This window comes from Pelobates fuscus, chromosome 3, assembly GCF_036172605.1.
Source record: "Pelobates fuscus isolate aPelFus1 chromosome 3, aPelFus1.pri, whole genome shotgun sequence".
In the NCBI taxonomy this organism is placed as follows: Eukaryota; Metazoa; Chordata; class Amphibia; order Anura; family Pelobatidae; genus Pelobates; species Pelobates fuscus.
This window is the reverse complement of record NC_086319.1, coordinates 347,192,000-347,213,878: the sequence shown is the minus strand read 5'-3', so window position 1 is coordinate 347,213,878 and position 21,879 is coordinate 347,192,000. Positions and strand designations below refer to the sequence as shown.

Below are 21,879 nucleotides of genomic sequence, written 5' to 3'. Positions count from 1 at the left end.
TTTTTTAAGTGCCATGATATACACAAGTTTATATTAAATTAAGAGAATGAAAAATCTATAGCAGAATTTCTAGCAAATGAAAAGATTTTATAAAAAAAAATATTTAAATCATCAGTTGTTGGCATAGACTTGGCAAAGACCTCTGTTTCAACAACTGAGTGACAGCGGAGAGCAGGAGAACCCTCCCCATGTAGTTCTTCTGTTCCCTGTCACACCTTACTGTGACACGCACAAAGTTGTCAAGTTGGCTGCTGTATAGGAGTTTCAACCAACATCTACTAAAGCAATACATAATTTATATATATATATAAAACAAGTGATATTTTAATTTGGAAGGAAATCATAGTAATTACAGTGAACCTGCCATGACAGATCATTGCATAGATATATATGGCCATTTTATTAGTTAATTTTTGTCATTAATGCAAAAAATAATAAATACTAGAATGTGAGCGATCCGTGGTTTGATTGTTGATATAAATAATGGTGGTTCTAGCAGTATATATATTATAATAATATATATAATGTAATATAAAATATGTATAATTATATATACATATAGTATAAGTTCTTAGATCTCAATCTAACACCAGGGCCGGATTAAGAGCCCATTGGGCCTGGTGCTGACAATTATGATGGGACAAATTACAGAATCTCATCAACAGAAAACAGTAAAACAGTTATACCTCCCAAGCGTCATGTCTCTGGTTGAGGTGGTGCTGGAGTGAAACGCACAGGGTATAGCTATCAGAGAACACATACCCTCTGCTAATCTCTTGCTTTCATCTTTCAAGTAAATCCACACCCCCTAACAGCAGTGTCCGGTGTAGCAGGATTTCGGAAGGTGGGATAAAAGGGTGGGCATCTGATGTGAATCACGTAACCAGAACTGCCCAAAGAGAAAAACATGTCCAGAAAGGGGATAGAGAAAAAGTGTATGTAGTGAGTGTAGAAGAAAGGGAACATGCCACAGTGTTAGAGAGACTGAAGCAGCAAGAGCATTTGCGTAGTGGGCAGTCAGTTTTACCTTAACTAATGTAATTGTCAGCCAGGCCACATCAGTTTTGTTCCCCTACTTCCCCCTTAGGTTTCCATACTTAAGCAAGAGCATGTGAGGAGTAGTACATTTTTTTTTTTTTAAATCAATGGGCCTATTCCATAGAATTCCTAAGCCTATTCCTAGAGCTGCAGCGCCATCAGCCCCTATGTTAATCTGGCCCTGTCTAACACAAGTTTTTCTTAGGCAAGGTGGTGCCAAGAGGTTTGCTGCTGGAATATATGGCTGACATTTATTCAGAAGTTATGTGATGCTATCCAATGCAAAAATCCTTATTGACTGTATCCAGCCTCATGTTGAATCCATTGTATGAATTACTGAAATTTAGTGTAGCAAGGAGAATGTTTCCAGTTCAGTGATTTTGACCTTAAATTTGAAATTAAATTTGAATTCTCACTGTAGTGAATAACTCTGCAAATTAAACTGCACAGAAGTAAAAAAGAGATACTATCTACTACTACATAAGTATAACAAATAAAGTCGCCAATTAATTGGGATACAGACCATAGATGTGATCTTCTGACATTCAATCTCCCAAATATTTATTCACACTGGAATATAATTTACTATGTGCAGATATCGTGTTTTAAACTCAATATGAAAATGAAGGTTGAAATTTAAGAAATGTGTCAAAATTAAGTAGGATTTCTCTCGGGTCTCTTCCATTACATGGATCAATGTGTGTAGCCTCCTTTTTTGTGATCTTTGTGATTTTTGTTTTACAGCCTTTAAAGAATAAAGCTTACCATCACTAGAGAGAAATTATAAAGTTTCAGATAATTGTAGAAATAATAACGTTTCCCAATGTCTCTCCTCTAGGATCCTGTTCAGTATTCGTCATCACTCCCAGTCCATGCTTATTCCATCCTTGTTGGTTGCTGTAGCAAAGACCTCCCTTTTTATCCCCTCCTGAAATGATGTTATAGTTGTAGACCATCTGTGTGTCCTGAAGTCATAAGTGGAATTGCCTTTAATAAGGTGATCTCGTCTGTTCAATGTTACGTGTCTTGTTTAAATTGCATTACTCATTTTTACCTATCGTTTTCTGTCAACGAATGTAAGTTTGAGTGGTTTTGGTGAGAGAACATTTGAGTGATAATGGGAATTCTTTGCCAAATATTTTTTATATTTATATTGAACTGCTTAATACAGCTATGTTATTGTTTCTTGTGTTTGCTAATAAGTGGTATACCAATGAGAGCAGTGCAATTTTGGCAAAGAACCATCTCCTCATCTGTAGCCAAAAGGAACAGGATTGACTCGCATAAAGTAGAGATGCCCACAGGGCAAACATTTTGCAGTAGTCCACAAAGCCTATCCATTCTGATGCACTTTTTCCTTATGATCATAACCAATAAAAGAATATATTTCTTATACTTAAAGGGGGACTCTAAAGCTTAAGGTAGTGGCTCTGGTGCAAACAGACTATCCCTGCAGTCTGACTATTGTAAACACTACCTCTAGTGGCTGTCACTCACACATCCACTAGAGGCTTTTCCTGGTCAGTGCGCCGAAAGACTCAGATTGCTCCCCATAGAGATATATTGAATCAATGCATCATTATGAAGAGATGCTGATTGGGGCAGTGTGGTGGTTGCTGCAATTGTGCGCTAGCCCCCTGAAGGCTTTCCTATAAGGAAGCATTGGATTGGCTGTATGACTTGTAATGATTATCAGACAGGGGGAGGAACGGCGGTGATTAAAATGGGATTAAAAGTCAGTAGAACTATTTATTTTATTATTTCTGTGGGGCTCATAAATCTGAACAGTTAGTGTAACACACTAATGTTAGGAATACATGTTTGTAAACCTAACATTAGAGTGTTGCTTAAAAAAATATATATATATATTATATAGTAATAGGAATTAAAAACCATGTCCTTAATTAGCATACTCATAACAGCAGATGCGTGCTTATAATTGGAATTTAAAAAGTGTAGTTCAACCATGAGCTGCTAACTTGATTCCATCCCCTCGGTAGATAGGACTAATATTTAGACATCCAGTAATGGCCTTCTCAGATCTAAGGACTGAACCAGCAGTAGTTACCATATCTAAAAATAATCACAATGATTAAAGAGTTTGTCAGTTATCAAATTTATGATCACCCAGAATGCTGAATTCAAGTTTATGTGTTTAGACCAGCACTTAAAAACCTGAGAACCACTTCTTTCTTGTTTAGCCAGTATTTATCAAAGCATGACGTGTATTTATCCCATGAAATGTACAGATTTACAGGAGACAACTTGCCAAAACCTATACAAAGTATAATCTTCTCAACTAAAAAAATGTTCCACTTGTTAATAATGTACCTGCAAACTAAACAGAATTTAACCTCGCATCTATTTTGAGATGATGGCCTGTGTTTTTCAGTTGTTTGTATAATTGTTCATAGGACGATGAGCCTCCCAACAAAGGAAAGAAAAAGAAGAAAAAGAAAGAAGAAGAAATAGATATAGATGTTGATGACCCTGAGGTTAGCCGGTTCCAGTACCCATTCCATGAATTGATGGTGTGGGCTGTGCTCATGAAACGACAAAAGATGGCTCTCTTTCTATGGCAACGTGGCGAGGAGACCATGGCTAAAGCACTAGTAGCTTGCAAACTGTATAAATCCATGGCTCACGAATCTTCAGAGAGTGATCTTGTTGATGATATATCCCAGGACTTAGACAACAACTCCAAGTTAGTGTCTTGCGTTAGGATGTCCATAATGTTCATTACATTTTTTTTTTTTTTTGGTAACAATGTTTTGGGGGTATAAATTATGTAAAGAACTATGAGAAGCAGAGAATATATTTACATACAAGAGAAAATATGTAGAATGTTACAAAAAAATAGAAATATAAATTAGACTTACTTTTTTTGTTAGTTATAACTATAAATATAAGAGAAAGAAAATTTGGGAAATGAGAGAAGAAGGAGGGTATAAAGCTCCATTATGGTTTTGTCCTACTAAATACTAAAAAACACAATGTGATCTAAAATAAATATCACAGTTTCCATTTTATCCTATATGTGATGAATTTAGTACTAATACACATCTTTTTTTCTTAGGTTACTATAATCAAATGCTAAATGAAGGTTCACCATGAACAAGATTCCTAAAATGTTCAACTCTGTTCAGCTGTCTTGAATAGATGTTTTTATCATCATTTATATACTCTATTAGTAGAACTATTGACATTCCCATTGGGCCGATTAACATACGGGTTAAATTATCAAATGTGTAGGTAGGTTTAGGTTTATTTGAGACGAGTATAAGACTTGTTTCCTTTCTAAATATGTTATTTTTCTCTTTAGGGATTTTGGCCAGCTTGCCGTTGAATTGCTAGATCAATCATACAAACATGATGAGCAGGTTGCCATGAAACTCTTAACCTATGAACTGAAGAACTGGAGTAATTCCACCTGTTTAAAGTTAGCTGTTGCAGCCAAACATCGGGACTTCATAGCACACACCTGCAGCCAGATGCTACTAACAGACATGTGGATGGGTCGCCTTCGCATGAGAAAAAACCCAGGCCTTAAGGTAACATCTCTTATCTGCTGAACCTCAGATTTAAAGTTTTCTGGATTATCTTTCAATTATGTTGAATATAATGGAATTATATTACAATGAAATGTGACCAAATAATATCGTTAACAATTTTTCTTCTCGTGTGGAATGAAACCTTTAGATTAAGATGATGGTCATAAATGAAAATAATTTCCAGAAACACAAAAAGAAATGATGGTCATAAATGAAAATAATTTCCAGAAACACAAAAAGAAATGATGGTCATAAATGAAAATAATTTCCAGAAACACTTGACTTGAAGCAAACTTTCAATCATAAAATAATTGCTCTAGGCTGTTGAGGTCGGTAGACCCTCAATATCTCTGGTAATAATTTTTAGACAGTCCAGGCTCTCAAAATATTGAAAATTATTTGGTTTTTCAAAATATTAAAATATCAAGAAATATGTCATATGTAAAAAAATATATCAGTGTATCAAAATACAGTAAAAAAAAATGTATTAAAATACAAAAAATTTTTTTTCAAAATATTAAATCATGTAAAAAATGTATCCAAAAATATTAAAAGTGCATATACCAAGCTTCATCATTCTAAATGATATGCTGAAGAATAACTCACTAACTCATACCATGTAAATATGCAAATTCAAAATGTTTTTTTTTAATTGTCCTTTCCATAACAAAGATATTACTTCTCACATCAAGTATGTCTCGAATGCAGGTAATATTTGGAATTCTTCTACCCCCGACCATACTGTTCCTGGAGTTCCGTTCACACGATGACCTTTCGTTTCACACATCAAAGGAATATGAAGAAGGAAAAGAGAAGGAAGAAGACAACATGGTGAGACAAACGCTCCGCAATGCAATGATAACTACAATGATTTTCAAGGAACATTATGATTTGTTTATATGGTTGGGGTTGGGTGCAATAAAAAGGAATTCTCAATATTGGGACTCTCAATTATTTTTGACTAAAATAATTTAGTAAAATCACAAAGCTGTAAAAAGTGCTCCACTGTGCAATCAAGATAGTTGTAACTTCAATCTGAATTCTGCACATGTATTGTTTGGAGTATGCTGTAGAGTTGAAGTTTCATTAATGAGCACATATGTGCTTTTGTTTAGCCCTTGCACGCATTGCTTGTGGTGTTTTGTAAAATTATTTAGTAATTTTCCAAAATTCACCTGTCTAGTGATAACATCTCATTTGGCCTGCATTCCTCTTAACAATGAGTAGCTAATAATACACCCTGAATAATCTTTTTTAGGCTGTTTATATGGGATACTTTTAAATTTGCATAAATAATTGGTGCTGCTTGGGATGCAGACATCTACAAACATCTGGTCTACAAACTACCAAGCATGTTTTTATAATATATGAAACATCGTACTTCCAACCTTACAATAGATTCCGTTTCTTGGAGCAAATGTGTGCCGTTTACTGTGTAAAGTATTGGAGCATGTAGACTTAGGCCAACCTACTCCTTCATGCCTATGTTCTACTTATCATAGAGTACTAGGATGCTCCCATACCCTTTGTAAATAATAGTACTTTAAGTCCTCTTGCAGTAACAAATAATATGTATTTCATAAAATTAAGGAATGGAAATGACTTCTACTGCAAAAAGAGCCTTTAGTGCTGTCTTCAATATTATAATATATTAATTTATGTATAATAGGGCAATATTTTGAACTATCCCAGAATTCTTGGCTTGAAATGCAAATGAGCACAACATTCCATTGCTAGAGGTACCAGCACTGAAATATGATTCATGTCTGTTTTCATTTGCATGTCAAGGGGGGATTTTGGGAGAGTTGTGGAAACATGATTTCCCTGAATTTCTGTGCCCAAGGCAGACATTCTGAAGTCCAACTTGAGATATGCAGGTGATGCACATAATTCATTTCTCTATATGAATCAAACAGTTGTGCATTTTATCATGTTTAGTCGCACCACAAATTAAATGGAGCCTAGACTTCAACTTCCAGACCAGAAACAGCGCTATACTGACTGTGTATGGACTTTACAGTGCAGGGCTGGTTTCTGGTCACTTGTTCTTTTGGATCATGGCCTTCCGCAAGAACAATTTGAAATATGCAGGTGATGCACAGCAGTAATTGTTTTATCTCTACATCAAATTATAGTGGTTATGTTGTGTTTTTTCTCACTATGTATGAGGGCCAAATTACTTATATATATATATATATATATATATATATATATATATATATATATATATAAAATGGACAATGTTAATTTTACTTCCACTAGGATGGGAATGCAGATGTTAACTCCAGAAAGGGTGACGAAGAGAATGGCAACAGGAAACAAAGAAGCATTCCAATAGGGACAAAGATTTATGAGTTCTACAATGCCCCCATCGTCAAGTTCTGGTTTTATACAGTAAGTATTATTAATAAGTATAATTATATTACACTTTCTGTCATGTTATAATATGAAGTATATAACGTTTTATATTATATAGTTAAAGTACATATACTACAGCCTCTCTTCAAAGGCCCACGTTCATTTATTGAAAGAAAAATTAAAATAATGTTTGTAACGTAGTGTATGGATTGTCTACAGAGAAACATGCTGCCATATGTGAGGTTAAAATCCACATTGTGGTTTTATAGTTAAAGGTTCACTGAGGTCCCCTAAAGCACTTCACCTTGCTGAATTGATGTAGGAGTTAACTGTTTGATGTAACATTAACATTTACATATCTTAAATAATACTTAAAGGAATACTATAGTGTTAGGAATACAAACATGTATTCCTAACAATATAGTCCTGAAGTTGCTGATTTAACTCACCTTTTCTCCATTGCCTTTCCGGTCTCACCATGGCAGGCCTCACCTTCATGGCTAAGAGCATCACTCTTGATGATCTCATCCAATCCAATGCTTTCGTATAAAAATGTGTTGAAAGGCTATTGCGCATGTATGACAAAATGGCACGTTGCACTGTTCAGCATCTTTTCATATGGGAAGCGTTCAGCGTCTCCATGCAGAGTATATTGTGCAGCACTGGACTAGGAAGCACCCCTAAGGGCCGTCTGAGTGACAGTCACTAGAGGTGTTACTAGGTACCAGTGTGAACACTGCCTTTTCTCAGATATTTCCAGCTCAAGCATACCTGGTGCAACTTATGAAGTCATTGACTAGCTGTATCAGGTGTGCTAGAGACAACACCTGTTTTGCATATTTGTGCTGTTGGGAGAGATTCTATTCAGGGGGTTGAATAATTTTGAGACTGGAGAAGTCATCATAAGTAAATTATTTTGTTGAATTTGGGTAAACCGCTTGAAGCATTAGTTTTGTTAAGCTATTGCTATTGCAATTGCTTTTGATTGATTTGTTCATTGCAAAACAGCTGAAAGTCTGCAAATGTTGACAATAAACCTGATTTTCAATTGGGGTTGAATAATTTTGATTGCAACTGCATATAGTAATTGGCTATAAGCTATTGGCTTTGATATAAGAGGAAGGTGTTTAAACAGGAGGTGGTAGAGTACCTCCGCCCCCCCCCTCCCCCCTCCCAGTCTGCCCCCTCCATGAAGTGGGATGGTTGTCCAGGAGATGCATTGATGTTGGAGGCCTGACCTTAGATAGACGTGCAAGCTCAAGTGTACCCCGAAAGGATTGGGGGAATCTATTGTAGTTACTTGGGAGGACTCTAGTAATTCACAAGTTACCATATATGTGCACTTATAAGCACACCATCTGGTGAGTGCATTTTTAACTGTTTAACTGGAAATTCCCAATAAAGATTCACAACTGGAGCTTCTTCAGTTCTCCGTGCTATCCTTATAGGCTTGGCTTATCATAAATAATACATTTCCTTTTTTTCATAATCTATTAAATCTGTGAAAGTTCTTGCTGTCTTCCTCATTATCTGAGCTTATCTTTTATGTCAAACCAAAGTTCAGTTGAAATGTGATCAGTGTACTAAACCTTTTGACCTTTCGTAAATCTTAGTAAATCATATTAAGGGGGATTACACTGGTAGGGATCAAGAGGAAAACCAGCATTGTAGTATTATTATCTCACATTACATTCCCCTGATTTAAGGTACTGTCAAAGAAAATGTTAAAGACTAGATCGAGTAGTTATTTTTTATCCTCTTTTACAATACGGACTTGTCAAGTGTTATACATAATCTTTATTCAAATTTATTGACGCACTATAGTTTTTTTCATTTTTTTAAAATTGTAACATTTGTTATTGTTTTCTTAGATTTAAATAGGGTGGGAGGTGGGATACAGAAAGGAAAAAGGGTGGAAGGGGTAGGAAAGGTGTCATAAGCAAGCATAAATGACACAGTATGCATTACGAACAGTGTATTATATACATTCAAGTGAAATTGTAGTCAAGCCGCTAACATCTCCATAACAGCAAATTAACCTCTCAAGTTTGGTCACGGGTCACATTAGTGAAATATTCCAGCCATGGTTGCCAAGTGGCATTGAAAGTTTCAGCTTGCTTTCGTGATGTGAGAGACATCTTTTCATAAACATAGTATTGGTTAAGCTTATCTATGAGTTGTTGAGATGGGCAGAGTTGCTGCTTCCAGTGGAGGGCAATTAAGTTTCTAGCATCTAATATAGTGAGAGCTATCGACTGTCGGGACCCTTTAGATATTTTGTGGAGTCTGCTGGGTGTCAGATACCATCTATAGATGAGTTTTCTATGTGCCTCTACATGTGAATAACATTGGGTGACCCCTTTGAGAGCATTGATAGAGGAGATCCAATCTGCATTAGATATTATGCTTTTGGTCTCTGTGGCCCATTGATTCATAAAGGTAAACGGCTTATGAGGGGACCCCAGCATGATGGTTTTGTAGCACGTTGACAGTCCTTTAGGTTTGGTAGGTTTTCGATGGCACCTGTCATGAATCGTGTTTGCATTAGCAAAAAGTGGGGTGGACATTTCAGCCCTGGAATAACCGTGTGTTGGGAAAATTCTTTTAATTTGTAGATAAGGGAACACAAAGGAATTTGGTAGATTGGGTGTCCACATAATTTATTTTATTGACCCTCTCGTGCACCTCTCATTCGCCATGTCTGTCCATTGGTACATCTGACTTGGGGCATGCAGCCTACGGCCGCTTCTAGGTGGGCAGCTTTATGATAGGTGTAAAGATTGGCAGACCTATCTTGCCATCTGATGTGTTTCTTTGTAAAAGGTGCATGGGAAGTCTCGGTTTACAGGAGTCCCATATAAAAGTGGAGAACAATGTTTGTATGTGTTTACAGAAATGTAGGGGGGCACGAATTGGTAGCATACGGAATACATAGAAGACCTTTGGGAGTAGTACCATTTTAATCATATTTGTTTCCCTAGCCATGATAGGCTTTATTGCCTTGAGCACAGAAATTGTGTTTATATCGTCTAAGTAAGTATGTTGTTTTTTCCACTTTGTAGTGCTAAAAGGGGTATTTTTAGTGCGTCAGCGCGTGTCAACTTATTTGTATGCATTAAGTCTGCTAATTTGTGGATTAAGGTAGTGTATTTTTGTATTCTTTGTTTTTTGGCATAGTTTGCATGTTTGATGAACAGACCTCGTATTACCGCCTTATGTGCTTGCCAAATGTTTTCTATGCTCATGCCTGGTGTAGTATTTAGGGTAAAATATGAGGTTAGTTCCTTGTCAATCACTGATGTTGATTCAAGTTTTCTGAAGAGAGTGTTGTTTTCCATGTGCCTTTGCCTGTATTTGTGAAGTGTTCATGGAGGGATAATACCACTGGGGCATGAACAGACCAAGAGATGAGTCCTATTTTAGTCTTGTGTATTTTGTACATGTTCGCTGAGGGTGTAAGGAACCTGTCAATCCTAGTGTAGGTGTTGTGTAGTGGAAGGTATAGTCCCATTCTGTGGGGTATAGGATTCTCCTTGGGTCTAGGTATTCCTGTTCCAATATGTGTTCGCATTTTTGATTGCTGCCTCCTTCTGTTTTTTGGTGGTAGATGCGGATAATCTATCAGCAGATGTAGAGTCTAGGAAGCTGTCCAAAAGGAAGTAAGTGTCCCCCCGATAATTATATACCAGAATTTGTGGGAAATCGCTAGCGCGAAGATTTTGTCCAGGAATTCGTCTTGGTTGTTTTGGGGGCCATAGATATTAATAAGAGTGTATGGGTCATTGTGTACCCATTGTAGTAAGAGATATCTACCATTTTTGTCACTACGTTTTTTGACCAATGTGAATGAGGCGCCTCCTCCTATCAAGATACAGCTTTTTTGGGGGGCTCTAAAACATGAGTGAAAGTCATGTGGATAGGGGACAGAGCAGAATTTGGGTTGATTACTGCATTTAAAATGAGTTTTTTTGTAAAAGGCTATGTGGTCGTTGTATTTCTTAGCTTCGTTCAGGGCCAATCTTTTTTTATTAGGCAAATTTAGTCCTTTGACATTAATGGACATAATTGTGAGTGGCATTTTAATTAACTAATAAAGGTCCCTGGCGATAATAGCGCATCTTGTTTTGAGATGATGTGCTGGAATGGTGGAAAATTGTGGACTCCCCTATACTATATAAGATTTGCTTGTAGGAGAAGTATGGTGTAGGTGTACATCCCGGGATTACCGGGATCAACTATTTTCAACCTATAGGAATTGAGTTTGGCCAACTCACAGGAAAGGAGAGCCTTTTAGGAGTGTTAGGTAGTAGTTCAGACTGTGGCTTGGTGTATTGTTTCAAATGTATCTTATGGAAGGGAGTAGGAGGGTGGGAGAGGCAGGGCCAGAGGCGAACAAGGGTAAGAGCAAAACTCTTATGTACAAAAATCCGTCTAGGGGAGCTCAAAAGCGCGTGGACGGTAAAAACATGGCTCTGGAGAGCCTTGGGGGAGATAATAAGTCTGCGGGAGTGTGACCAACATACGTAAACATTAAGTATGTGCAATATATCTTATGCATTAATGGGCAGCAGCCTTGCGACACAATGCCAGTGCCCCATATACCGGTACTTAAATATAAAAAATATATATATAACTAAAAATAAAAACGATGAAACAAACAATAATGTAATCATTATAGATAGTTAAAAAAAAAAAACGGTGGGATCACATCCCTCATCAAAGGATTCATTACTGTTAGCCCTGCAGCCGCAAGGTGGTCCCTGTAGCTACTGTGTTCCAGTCATTGCTGATCTTGGTTGAGAGAGTCAAAGGGATGTTCCATTCTGCGAGGAGGCGACATCCTTCTTCTACGTTGGTAGTATGATTGTCCACACCATTGCGCCGGATCATCAGGCGAGTCATGTATCCCCAACGGTACAAAATATTTACTTTCCTGCAAGGCCTTTGTAATGGGTGTGAGACTTCTGCAGGGTCGCTGTGAATAACTCCACGCCTATGAAGCGTCAGGTAAAGACGACTGTATTTTGCCGCTATCGTGATTTTTTCTTTAGTGGGGTAGTAGTGCATCTTCGTGATGACATCTCTAGGGACCGAAGGAGGTAAGTGTTTCGGCTTTAGCAGCCTGTGTAAACGACCCATTAGTAGGAACTGTTCCGCAGTCTCTGGTAATAAGGCCTGAAAGAGGTCTTTTGCATAGGCCTGTAGCTCTTGTGGTGGTATTGTTTCAGGGATTCCCCGGATGCAGATGTTACTGCGACGATCCCTATCTTCTTGGTCAGTAGCTTTATCTCTGAGGTGGTCTACTTTCGAGCTCAGCTCCACATAAGCATCACCCAGAGAATTGTGGGCTGAAATTAATTTGTACGTCTAATCTTCCAGGTGGATAGTTCTGTCTCCCAGTGCCTGTATATCCATTCTGATGTCTCTGGTCACTTTAGATAATTCTGTTTGTAAGGAGGACCGTAGTTCTTGGATCATCTTATGCACGGATAGGTCTGTTGTGGGTGCCGAAGTAGGCAGTGAGATAGAAGTGCTGTCACTCAGATCTGAACAACAGGCTTGTGATCACTGTGGACCCGCGCCATCTTGATTTTGAGTGCGAGGCGAAGTGCTGAAACCTGGAGTGCCGGTCTCTTGTGCTTCATTTTTTTGGCTGATTTAGAAGCCATAGCTATCACGGACCTCAGCTGTTGTGAATCCGGTGCTGTAGACGTTTTATTTGCTCTAATCGCTGTGGTAGATCAATTTACACGGGAGCTAGCAACTCACGCGGCCATCTCAGTGAGCTGCCAGGCCACGCCCCCTCGCAATATAGTTTTTAAAGTGTTTTGATGATAGTATATCACATGTTGCATGTCGCAATTGTGTGTAGCACTCCATTTACAAACAGACTGCTCCCTCAGTGGACAGAGTGCGTGGAATCTCCTTAACTAGAGACAACTAGAGTAATTGTCCAGGAGGATGACAATTAGTACAGGTAGTGAAGACATGTAACAATAAGGGGATAAAGTAATATTAAAGTAATAATAGAGTTAATAAAACAATATTAAGGAGTTATTAAGAAGATTCAATCGTTTGACATAACAGAACACCTTTACTAAGAACAGAGAAATAGAGATTGTATGGTGAACAAGTAGAACCTAAAACAATCTTGTTAAAAAAACTAATTTAAACCAGGATGCATAGACAGGAGTCAAGCTTATACATAATAAATACACCAGATATCTAAAGGAAGGGGCAAAAATGTCAGGATCAATAATCAATGAAGATGGCCAAAAGCAATTACATTGTTTAATATATGTCAAACTATGGCAATGATGATGGACGATGTATGCTGATCTATGGCAATGATGATGGATAATCTATGCCGATCTATTTCAATGGTATTGGATAATATCTGCTTCTATGACCAGTGATAAAACAACCATGTAACTGAGAGGTATAAAACATATTACATTGTACAGTTTGTCTTATCTGTTGTATATTTGTTCATTAGCAATGCAAAGAGTATATTGTTACTTCACCACAAAATGGACACTACAGATTGTATAATAATTCTATTTCCAATGAATATATTGGCTTTATTTCCTTTCTATAGATTTCTTACTTAGGATATTTAATGTTATTTAATTATATCATCTTGGTGAAGATGGAGCGATGGCCTTCTGTTCAGGAATGGGTGGTTATTTCCTATATCTTGACATTGGGATTAGAGAAAGTGAGAGAGGTAAGAAAGCCATATTTATTAAAATGTCCTTGTCATACTACTATAAAGACACTTTATAAAAGACAACCCTTTGCCATACTATGTACTAGTCAAATGTATATATCACGTTTTCTATGTTGTACACTTTAGTATATATTTATGTGCTTTTGTGATAAATATCTAAACTACAGCTGCCGAGGAGGTGGATTACTTGATTATACTAATGCCTAAAATAACTCAGAGTTCGCATTTCAAAAGTTACATTTGGGAGAGGGTTATCGGCGCTGGATTCAGGTAAGTGGCTGAAGGGGTTTTTAACCCCTTCAGTACCATGGGAGGGGGGGGCACAAGGGAGGGGGGGCATATTAAACCTATAGCGCCAGGAAAACGGGTTTGTTTTCCTGGCACTATAGGATCCCTTTAACCCCTTCAGGACGGAGTCAATAGTGCACGTTCTGATCAAAACAAAACGTAAACAAAAACTGGAATTTGCGCTATGTGTCTGTTCACCCGTAGTTCCCCTCTTTCAAATTATATGCACCCACACTTATTATATATCATTTTGTTCAGGAGAAACAGGGCTTTAATCTATCATTAACTATTCATATATGGAACATCATTTATTATGAATAAAAGTAAAAAAAATGTGAGAAAATAAGATTTTTTTTTAAATTTGCATTTCCGTCTGACATTTTAACTGTGAATGTCATAATACTGTTAGGTTTTACTGCAAAAAAAAATGCACATATTTGTAATCAGCGATGTCTCACGAGTACAACAGTACCCCCCATTAACAGGTTTTATGTTGTTTTGGAAAGTTACAGGGTCAAATATAGAACATTACATTTTCAAATTGAAATTTGCCAGATTGGTAATGTTACCTTTGAGACGGTGTGGTAGCCCAGGAATGAGAATTACCCCCATAATGGCATACCATTTGAAAAAGTAGACAAGCCAAGGTATTGAAAGTGGGGTATGTTTAGTCTTTTTTAGTAGCCACTTAGTCACAAACACTGGCCAAAGTTAGCGTTCATATTTGTTTTTGTGTGAAAAAAGCAAGAAACGAATATTTGGCCAGTGTTTGTGACTAAGTGGCTACTAAGAAAAACTGGACATACCCCACTTGCAATACCTCGGGTTGTCTACTTTTGCAAATGGTATGCCATCATGGGGGTAATTCTCATTCCTGGGCTGCCATACGCTCTCAAAGGCAACATAACCAATCTGGCAAATTTCAATGTGAAAAAAATGAAATGCAAGCCTTATATGTGACTCTCTAACGTTCCAAAACACCATAAAACCTGTACATGGGGGGTACTGTTATTCTCGGGAGACTTCACTAAACACAAATATTAGTGTTTTAAAACAGTAAAACATATTACAACAATAATATAGACCATAAAAGTGCAGTTCGCTTGTAAAAAATGCAAAAAACTTCACTTTTACTTAAAATATCATCGTTGTAATACAATTTACCAGTTTGAAACATGAATATTTGAGTTCAGCGAAGTCTCCCGAGTAAAACAGTACCCCCTATGTACAGGTTTTATGGTGTCTTGGAGAGTTACAGGGTCAAATATAGTGCTTGCGAATTAAATTCTCTGCACTTTCTCCCTGTGTTGTCATGCATGTCAATCAAATTTTAATTAATCAATTCACATAATTACGTTAAAAGATTATTTAAATATACATGTAGAATTTTAATATATATGCATTTATAGGTATTTAAATTCTACGTGTATACTAATGTAATCTTTTATGTAATTATATGTATTTATCTATATATATATATTTGCGGTTATTTGTATTTTATATATATATAGATATATATAGAATGTCATTCTAAGTGTATTTTGTTACCGATATATATATATTAATAACAAAATACAGTTAGAATGAAATTACATATGCATATATAATTTATATTAAAGTTTGTTTCAATATTTTATTTATTTATTTTATTATTTAATTTATTTATTATTTTAATTATACGTATTTATATATAATATATATATGTACATCTATTATATATATAATATATATACATATTATATATATGTAACGTCATTCTAAGTGTATTTTAATATTAATATATATACTTATATTAATATTAAAATACACTTTGTATGACATTACATATATATAATATGTATATATATTATATATATAATATATATACATATTATATATATATAAAAATATATTTAATTTATTTTTACACTTGTCTTTGATTTATTTTTTATACTTCCCACCAGCAGGGGGACTGTCTGATATTTCAAACAGTCCCCCTGCTGGCAGATCCACAGCCAGCTATAGGGGGCCATGTGATCGCTCTTTGAGAGCGATCACATGGCCCCCGGGGGCCTCATTTGCCGTGGGAGGGCTGCCTGGGCTGTGAGGCAGTCCTCCCGAAGCGGATCGCAGCGGAGGTAAGTATAACTTACCTCCTGGGGCTGCAAGCCGTTACGGCGTGCTATGCCGTCATAACGGCTTTAAAGCCCACTTAACCCGTGACGGCATAGCACGCCGTAACGGCGTTAAGGGGTTAATGTAGGCTATAAATACACAGTGTATGCAATTGAATTGTTACTCTAGCCCAAGGGTGGTCAACCTGGTCCCTACCGGCCACCAGTGGGCGTTTTAGGATTCCAGGTGGGCAGTAGCAGAATCCACCCTCCATCCAGAGAGGTGAACGCTCCATTCATCTCTTGCGCACTTAGTGGTAAGCAGGAAGTGCAAGGTTGCAGATGCGACTGTGTGCCTGAACACTCACGTGCACCCATATCGCGCACACGTACGCAAGTACGAATGTGTGCGCTCGTGAACGAGTGTAACACGCAGGTATAGGAAGGGGAGGAGTTGGAGTAGGTAGGGGGATACACGATAGCAGGGAGTGGAGTACTTGGAAAATAGGAGAAAGAAGGAGCAGAGTACTTGTAGAATAGGAGAAAGAAGGAGCAGAGTACTTGTAAAAAAGGAGAAAGAAGGAGCAGAGTACTTGTAGAATAGGAGAAAGAAGGAGCAGAGTATTTGTAGAATAGGAGAAAGAAGGAGCAGAGAACTTGTAGAATAGGAGAAAGAAGGAGCAGAGTATTTGTAGAATAGGAAAAAGAAGGAGCAGAGTATTTGTAGAATATGAGAAAGAAGGAGCAGAGTACTTGTAAAAAAAGGAGAAAGAAGGAAAATAAAAAATATAAAAAGGAAAAGGAGAGAATTGTTGTTGGCTAATAATAATAAGTGGGCTGCCTAGCTCAGCCTTCCTGCTGGTCATTGCTACTATAAGGAAGGTAAAAAAAATAGAAAAAAAGGAAAAAGGGGGAGAGAGGGGGGAATGAGAAGAGAGAGGAGGGGAGCTGATGCACGGATGAGAAATCATATTATGAGCAAACAGAGAAATCGTCTGAATATCACCGAAAGAGGAGACCTTTGTTTGTTCCTTACGAAAATCAAACCAGTTATCAAATATTTAGTCTCGCAGCATCAGCCTCAATGATCTCATTAATCATTAGTAAAAGTAATTTTAATTTATTTTATTGCTTTCTCATTAAACTTTATAAAGTTAAAAACATTCTAAACATGCATAAAGTAGAAATAAAAAGATAAATGTACGTACTTTTTTTTTACACCCTCCTTTCTAAAAAATATTCTGCACTTGCGCGAAAACTGGTGGGCGGTAAGGACATTTTTCCATCAAGAAAGATGCATTAGTGGGCGGTAGGTAGAAAAAGGTTGACTACCCCTGCTCTAGCCATTTTTCACAATATGTTTTTTTTTATACTTTATAATGCTCTACTGAGCACTATTAACTATATTTACCCTTCCCTTTACTATGATTTTTTTTTTAAAATAAGGTAAAACTTACCTTGAATCCAGTGGCAATGATCTCCTCACTCGCTTCCATGCCCTGTCTGTCTTCACGCTACAACATTCAGATTCTGCTCAGAGCCATGCATGCAGTTGAGCCAGGGAGGAAGCGAGGGATTGAGAGTGGACAAATGCAGGAAAATTAAGGGATGTGGGAAGCGCTGGGAGGGATCTCCCTGAAGGAGGGGACATTGAAACGTCCCCTTGCAGGTGCGCTCCCAGTGCCGTGTTCACTGACAACAGATGGAATTGTTGCACAGAATTTACATTAGGCAGCCTGAAAAAGAGTTTCAGGCTGCCTAAATCAGGTGGGGTGGAGGTGTAGCTAATCCCTGCCACAAAAGTGTAGAAATTCTCAGATGAGAGGAGGAGGACTGTGGAACTGGAGGGTGGCAGTACAGATTTGTAATTTGGCATAATACCGCAGACTGTCTTATATATTTCTGGACTGAGCTTTGGAGGTGGAGCGGTAACCAGTCTGCATTACCTGACTCATACTGTCTATGTTCCTTATGTGACACTTTTGGTTAAGCCTCATCATTTTAACATGTAAGGGTTTTAATGTACTTTTACATGGTGTGTTTAATAAAACAGTGTTACGCTTTGCACTGTCATTGTTTCCCTTTAAGGTGCTACTAATGAAACCGATTGCTTGGATACTTGTAGACTGATTAACAATTAGTATCAAATCAAATGTAACACCATCATATCATTTCTAATGTCTAGCTTCCTTTATAACGATAGACTATGATTAAGAGCATGTTTATTATTCATGTCGTCGACAGATCCTGATGTCAGAGCCAGGAAAGCTGAGTCAGAAAGTGAAAGTTTGGCTACAAGAGTACTGGAATATCACCGATCTCGTTGCCATTTCAGTTTTCATAATTGGAGCAATTCTTCGACTCCAAAACCAACCCTACATGGGATATGGCAGGGTTATTTACTGTGTAGATATCATTTTTTGGTATATTCGAGTACTCGATATTTTTGGTGTCAACAAATACCTTGGACCCTATGTCATGATGATTGGAAAGATGGTACGTTTTTGGGTTATATACTTGTATCGTTACTGTAATTATTTTTATTGCCATTGTTATTATTATTATACTTTAAAACAAGAGAAACGTATCTATCTTAATGGTAGAAGAAGAATTATTCTACATTGGGCTGCAACTTACTTTTATATGCTTTATATAATTACTTGGAAAAAGAAAGTTTCTCGCCCTAGAGCTGAAATTCTTATAAAAGCCATAGAACATATTTATTTATTCTGCAGCTATTAAAATTATTTACTATTTAAAAGTACTTTAGATCAGGGGAAGTCCATATGTTGTGGACTACATCTTCCATGATGCTTTGTGGGAGATGAAGTCCACAACACATGGAGGGCCAAAGACTGCTTACCTCTGCTTTAGACTGTTTTCAGCAAAACTGTCTTCCCTGTCATTGTTTAAGTCACTATGGGCACTTTCACGTGAGCTTTTGATTAGAAAATTATGACTATTTCTGTAAACACTAAGTTATCACTAGTGCAAAAAAGTTATATTTTATACTTCATCTTTTAAACTAATATTTTTTTAAAGGTCCGCTCTGAGCACAAAAGCTACTTAATAACATTGAAATTAAGTTGCTATGATGCCAGAAGGTCTGTGGCAATATCTTACCTAATCTGTTTTATTAAAATATAACACATTTATTACAATATTCTCAAAGAGTAGAAACTACCCTCCTTACTGGAAAATTAACCCAACTAATTCCAAAAATAAAAATCTAGCCCCATATATAATGAATGCATAAACATTGTAAGTGGGTGGGGGAGCACCACGTAAATGGGGATTTTTGGTACTGGATTAAGGGGGTTAAAGTTTTTAATAATAATCCCTGGGATCCCTTTTAGGAATTTACAGAGTTCTTTTGAGTATATATTTTTTAAACCATTTATGTGATGCTGACCATCTCCTTACAATTTTCAGGAGTGCAGTATATGGGTGCTAGATTTTTTTTGCCTAAACCATTAACTAACAGTTCAACCTCATAGTCTTCAGCCCAGCGTCCGTCAATTGTCCTCCAAACTTTCATTGCAGTCTGAGGTTACAAATAGGAAGTGTCGGACTTAGGCTCAGCTGATAGGTTAAGAGCATTGTTTAGTAGAGCAGTGTTCTTCACCTGAATCCACCTGCAGGAGATCATTTGAGAAGGTACCTGCTGGTCAAGGGTATCTCAATAAAAATCACAAATTCACTGACTAATTCATCTGTCATAAAGCATGGGATAATATGAAATCATGACCAACAGGCGGGTCTCAGTGGCAAGCTTGAATAACACCACAGTGTTTCTAATAGCAGAAGATAGCTTTTGGTGGAACATCTACGAACATGTTTTGTTGTCTATCATTTTGCAGATGATTGACATGCTCTACTTTGTGGTCATCATGCTGGTAGTGTTGATGAGTTTCGGTGTAGCTCGACAGGCTATTCTGCACCCGGACGAGGAGCCCTCCTGGAGACTAGCACGCAACATCTTTTATATGCCTTACTGGATGATCTATGGAGAAGTGTTTGCAGACCAGATAGACCGTAAGACTAGAATTCATAGTAAGCTACTGTTTCCTGCTTCCGAGGCAGATGATCAATCTAAATTAGCAGAGTACCCATTTTAATTCTGAAATCATTTGCATTCAAATTATGATTTACATTTATTAAGCTATCATACAATTATGCAAATTAAAAACAAAGATTTTGTTCAACACATTTTTACTTTTTATCTCTAATGTTTCAAGCTGACAAATTACATTTAGAAGTTATATATATACAATCATGAAAATAATTGAGCACACTCGCTGGGCTTCTTACAATGTAAATGCTGCCTTTATTCACATTGTTGGTAGTTACAAAATATTTTAACGTTTTTTCCTACACCTGGACGTTTTTCAAGGTAAAACATTTACAAGCTAGATTTGCAAGTTGGATTGCTTTTATATGATAGCAATATTAAGCCCAGAATATTTACATAGGTAAGTAGGATTGAGTCCCAGAATCACTGTTAACCATTTGGCAGAGACTGATAGAAACAATCATTTGTTATCTAACAGAGATTTTTTTCTGGGACAGAGGGTTAAAACTATAAAATATATATTTGAAGAATGTTTCATACTCCTCTTAAGGGACACTACAAGCACCCATACCGCTTCATCTTATTAAAGTGGTCTGGGTGCACTGTTTCTGTCCCCCTTAGCCATGCAATGTAAAACATTGTAGTTTATTGTACAGGGAGTGCAGAATTATTAGGCAAGTTGTATTTTTGAGGATTAATTTTATTATTGAACAACAACCATGTTCTCAATGAACCCAAAAAACTCATTAATATCAAAGCTGAATATTTTTGGAAGTAGTTTTTAGTTTGTTTTTAGTTATAGCTATTTTAGGGGGATATCTGTGTGTGCAGGTGACTATTACTGTGCATAATTATTAGGCAACTTAACAAAAAACAAATATATACCCATTTCAATTATTTATTTTTACCAGTGAAACCAATATAACATCTCAACATTCACAAATATACATTTCTGACATTCAAAAACATAACAAAAACAAATCAGTGACCAATATAGCCACCTTTCTTTGCAAGGACACTCAAAAGCCTGCCATCCATGGATTCTGTCAGTGTTTTGATCTGTTCACCATCAACATTGCGTGCAGCAGCAACCACAGCCTCCCAGACACTGTTCAGAGAGGTGTACTGTTTTCCCTCCTTGTAAATCTCACATTTGATGATGGACCACAGGTTCCAGATCAGGTGAACAAGGAGGCCATGTCATTAGATTTTCTTCTTTTATACCCTTTCTTGCCAGCCACGCTGTGGAGTACTTGGACGCGTGTGATGGAGCATTGTCCTGCATGAAAATCATGTTTTTCTTGAAGGATGCAGACTTCTTCCTGTACCACTGCTTGAAGAAGGTGTCTTCCATAAACTGGCAGTAGGACTGGGAGTTGAGCTTGACTCCATCCTCAACCCGAAAAGGCCCCACAAGCTCATCTTTGATGATACCAGCCCAAACCAGTACTCCACCTCCACCTTGCTGGCGTCTGAGTCGGACTGGAGCTCTCTGCCCTTTACCAATCCATCCATCTGGCCCATCAAGACTCACTCTCATTTCATCAGTCCATAAAACCTTAGAAAAATCAGTCTTGAGATATTTCTTGGCCCAGTCTTGACGTTTCAGCTTGTGTGTCTTGTTCAGTGGTGGTCGTCTTTCAGCCTTTCTTACCTTGGCCATGTCTCTGAGTATTGCACACCTTGTGCTTTTGGGCACTCCAGTGATGTTGCAGCTCTGAAATATGGCCAAACTGGTGGCAAGTGGCA

The 21,879-nt window shown here is 37.2% G+C and overlaps 1 protein-coding gene across 1 annotated transcript in view; it reads left to right on the top strand.

The window, feature by feature from the left end:
* TRPM1 (transient receptor potential cation channel subfamily M member 1) overlaps nt 1-21,879 on the top strand; it is a 144,086-nt gene that overhangs the window by 84,272 nt on the left and 37,935 nt on the right. The window contains exons 16-22 of the mRNA XM_063449141.1: nt 3,453-3,742; nt 4,361-4,589; nt 5,298-5,420; nt 6,852-6,983; nt 13,546-13,674; nt 18,303-18,554; nt 19,919-20,093. Coding sequence (XP_063305211.1) covers nt 3,453-3,742; nt 4,361-4,589; nt 5,298-5,420; nt 6,852-6,983; nt 13,546-13,674; nt 18,303-18,554; nt 19,919-20,093 — 1,330 coding nt within the window. The remainder of the gene's footprint in view (nt 1-3,452; nt 3,743-4,360; nt 4,590-5,297; nt 5,421-6,851; nt 6,984-13,545; nt 13,675-18,302; nt 18,555-19,918; nt 20,094-21,879) is intronic.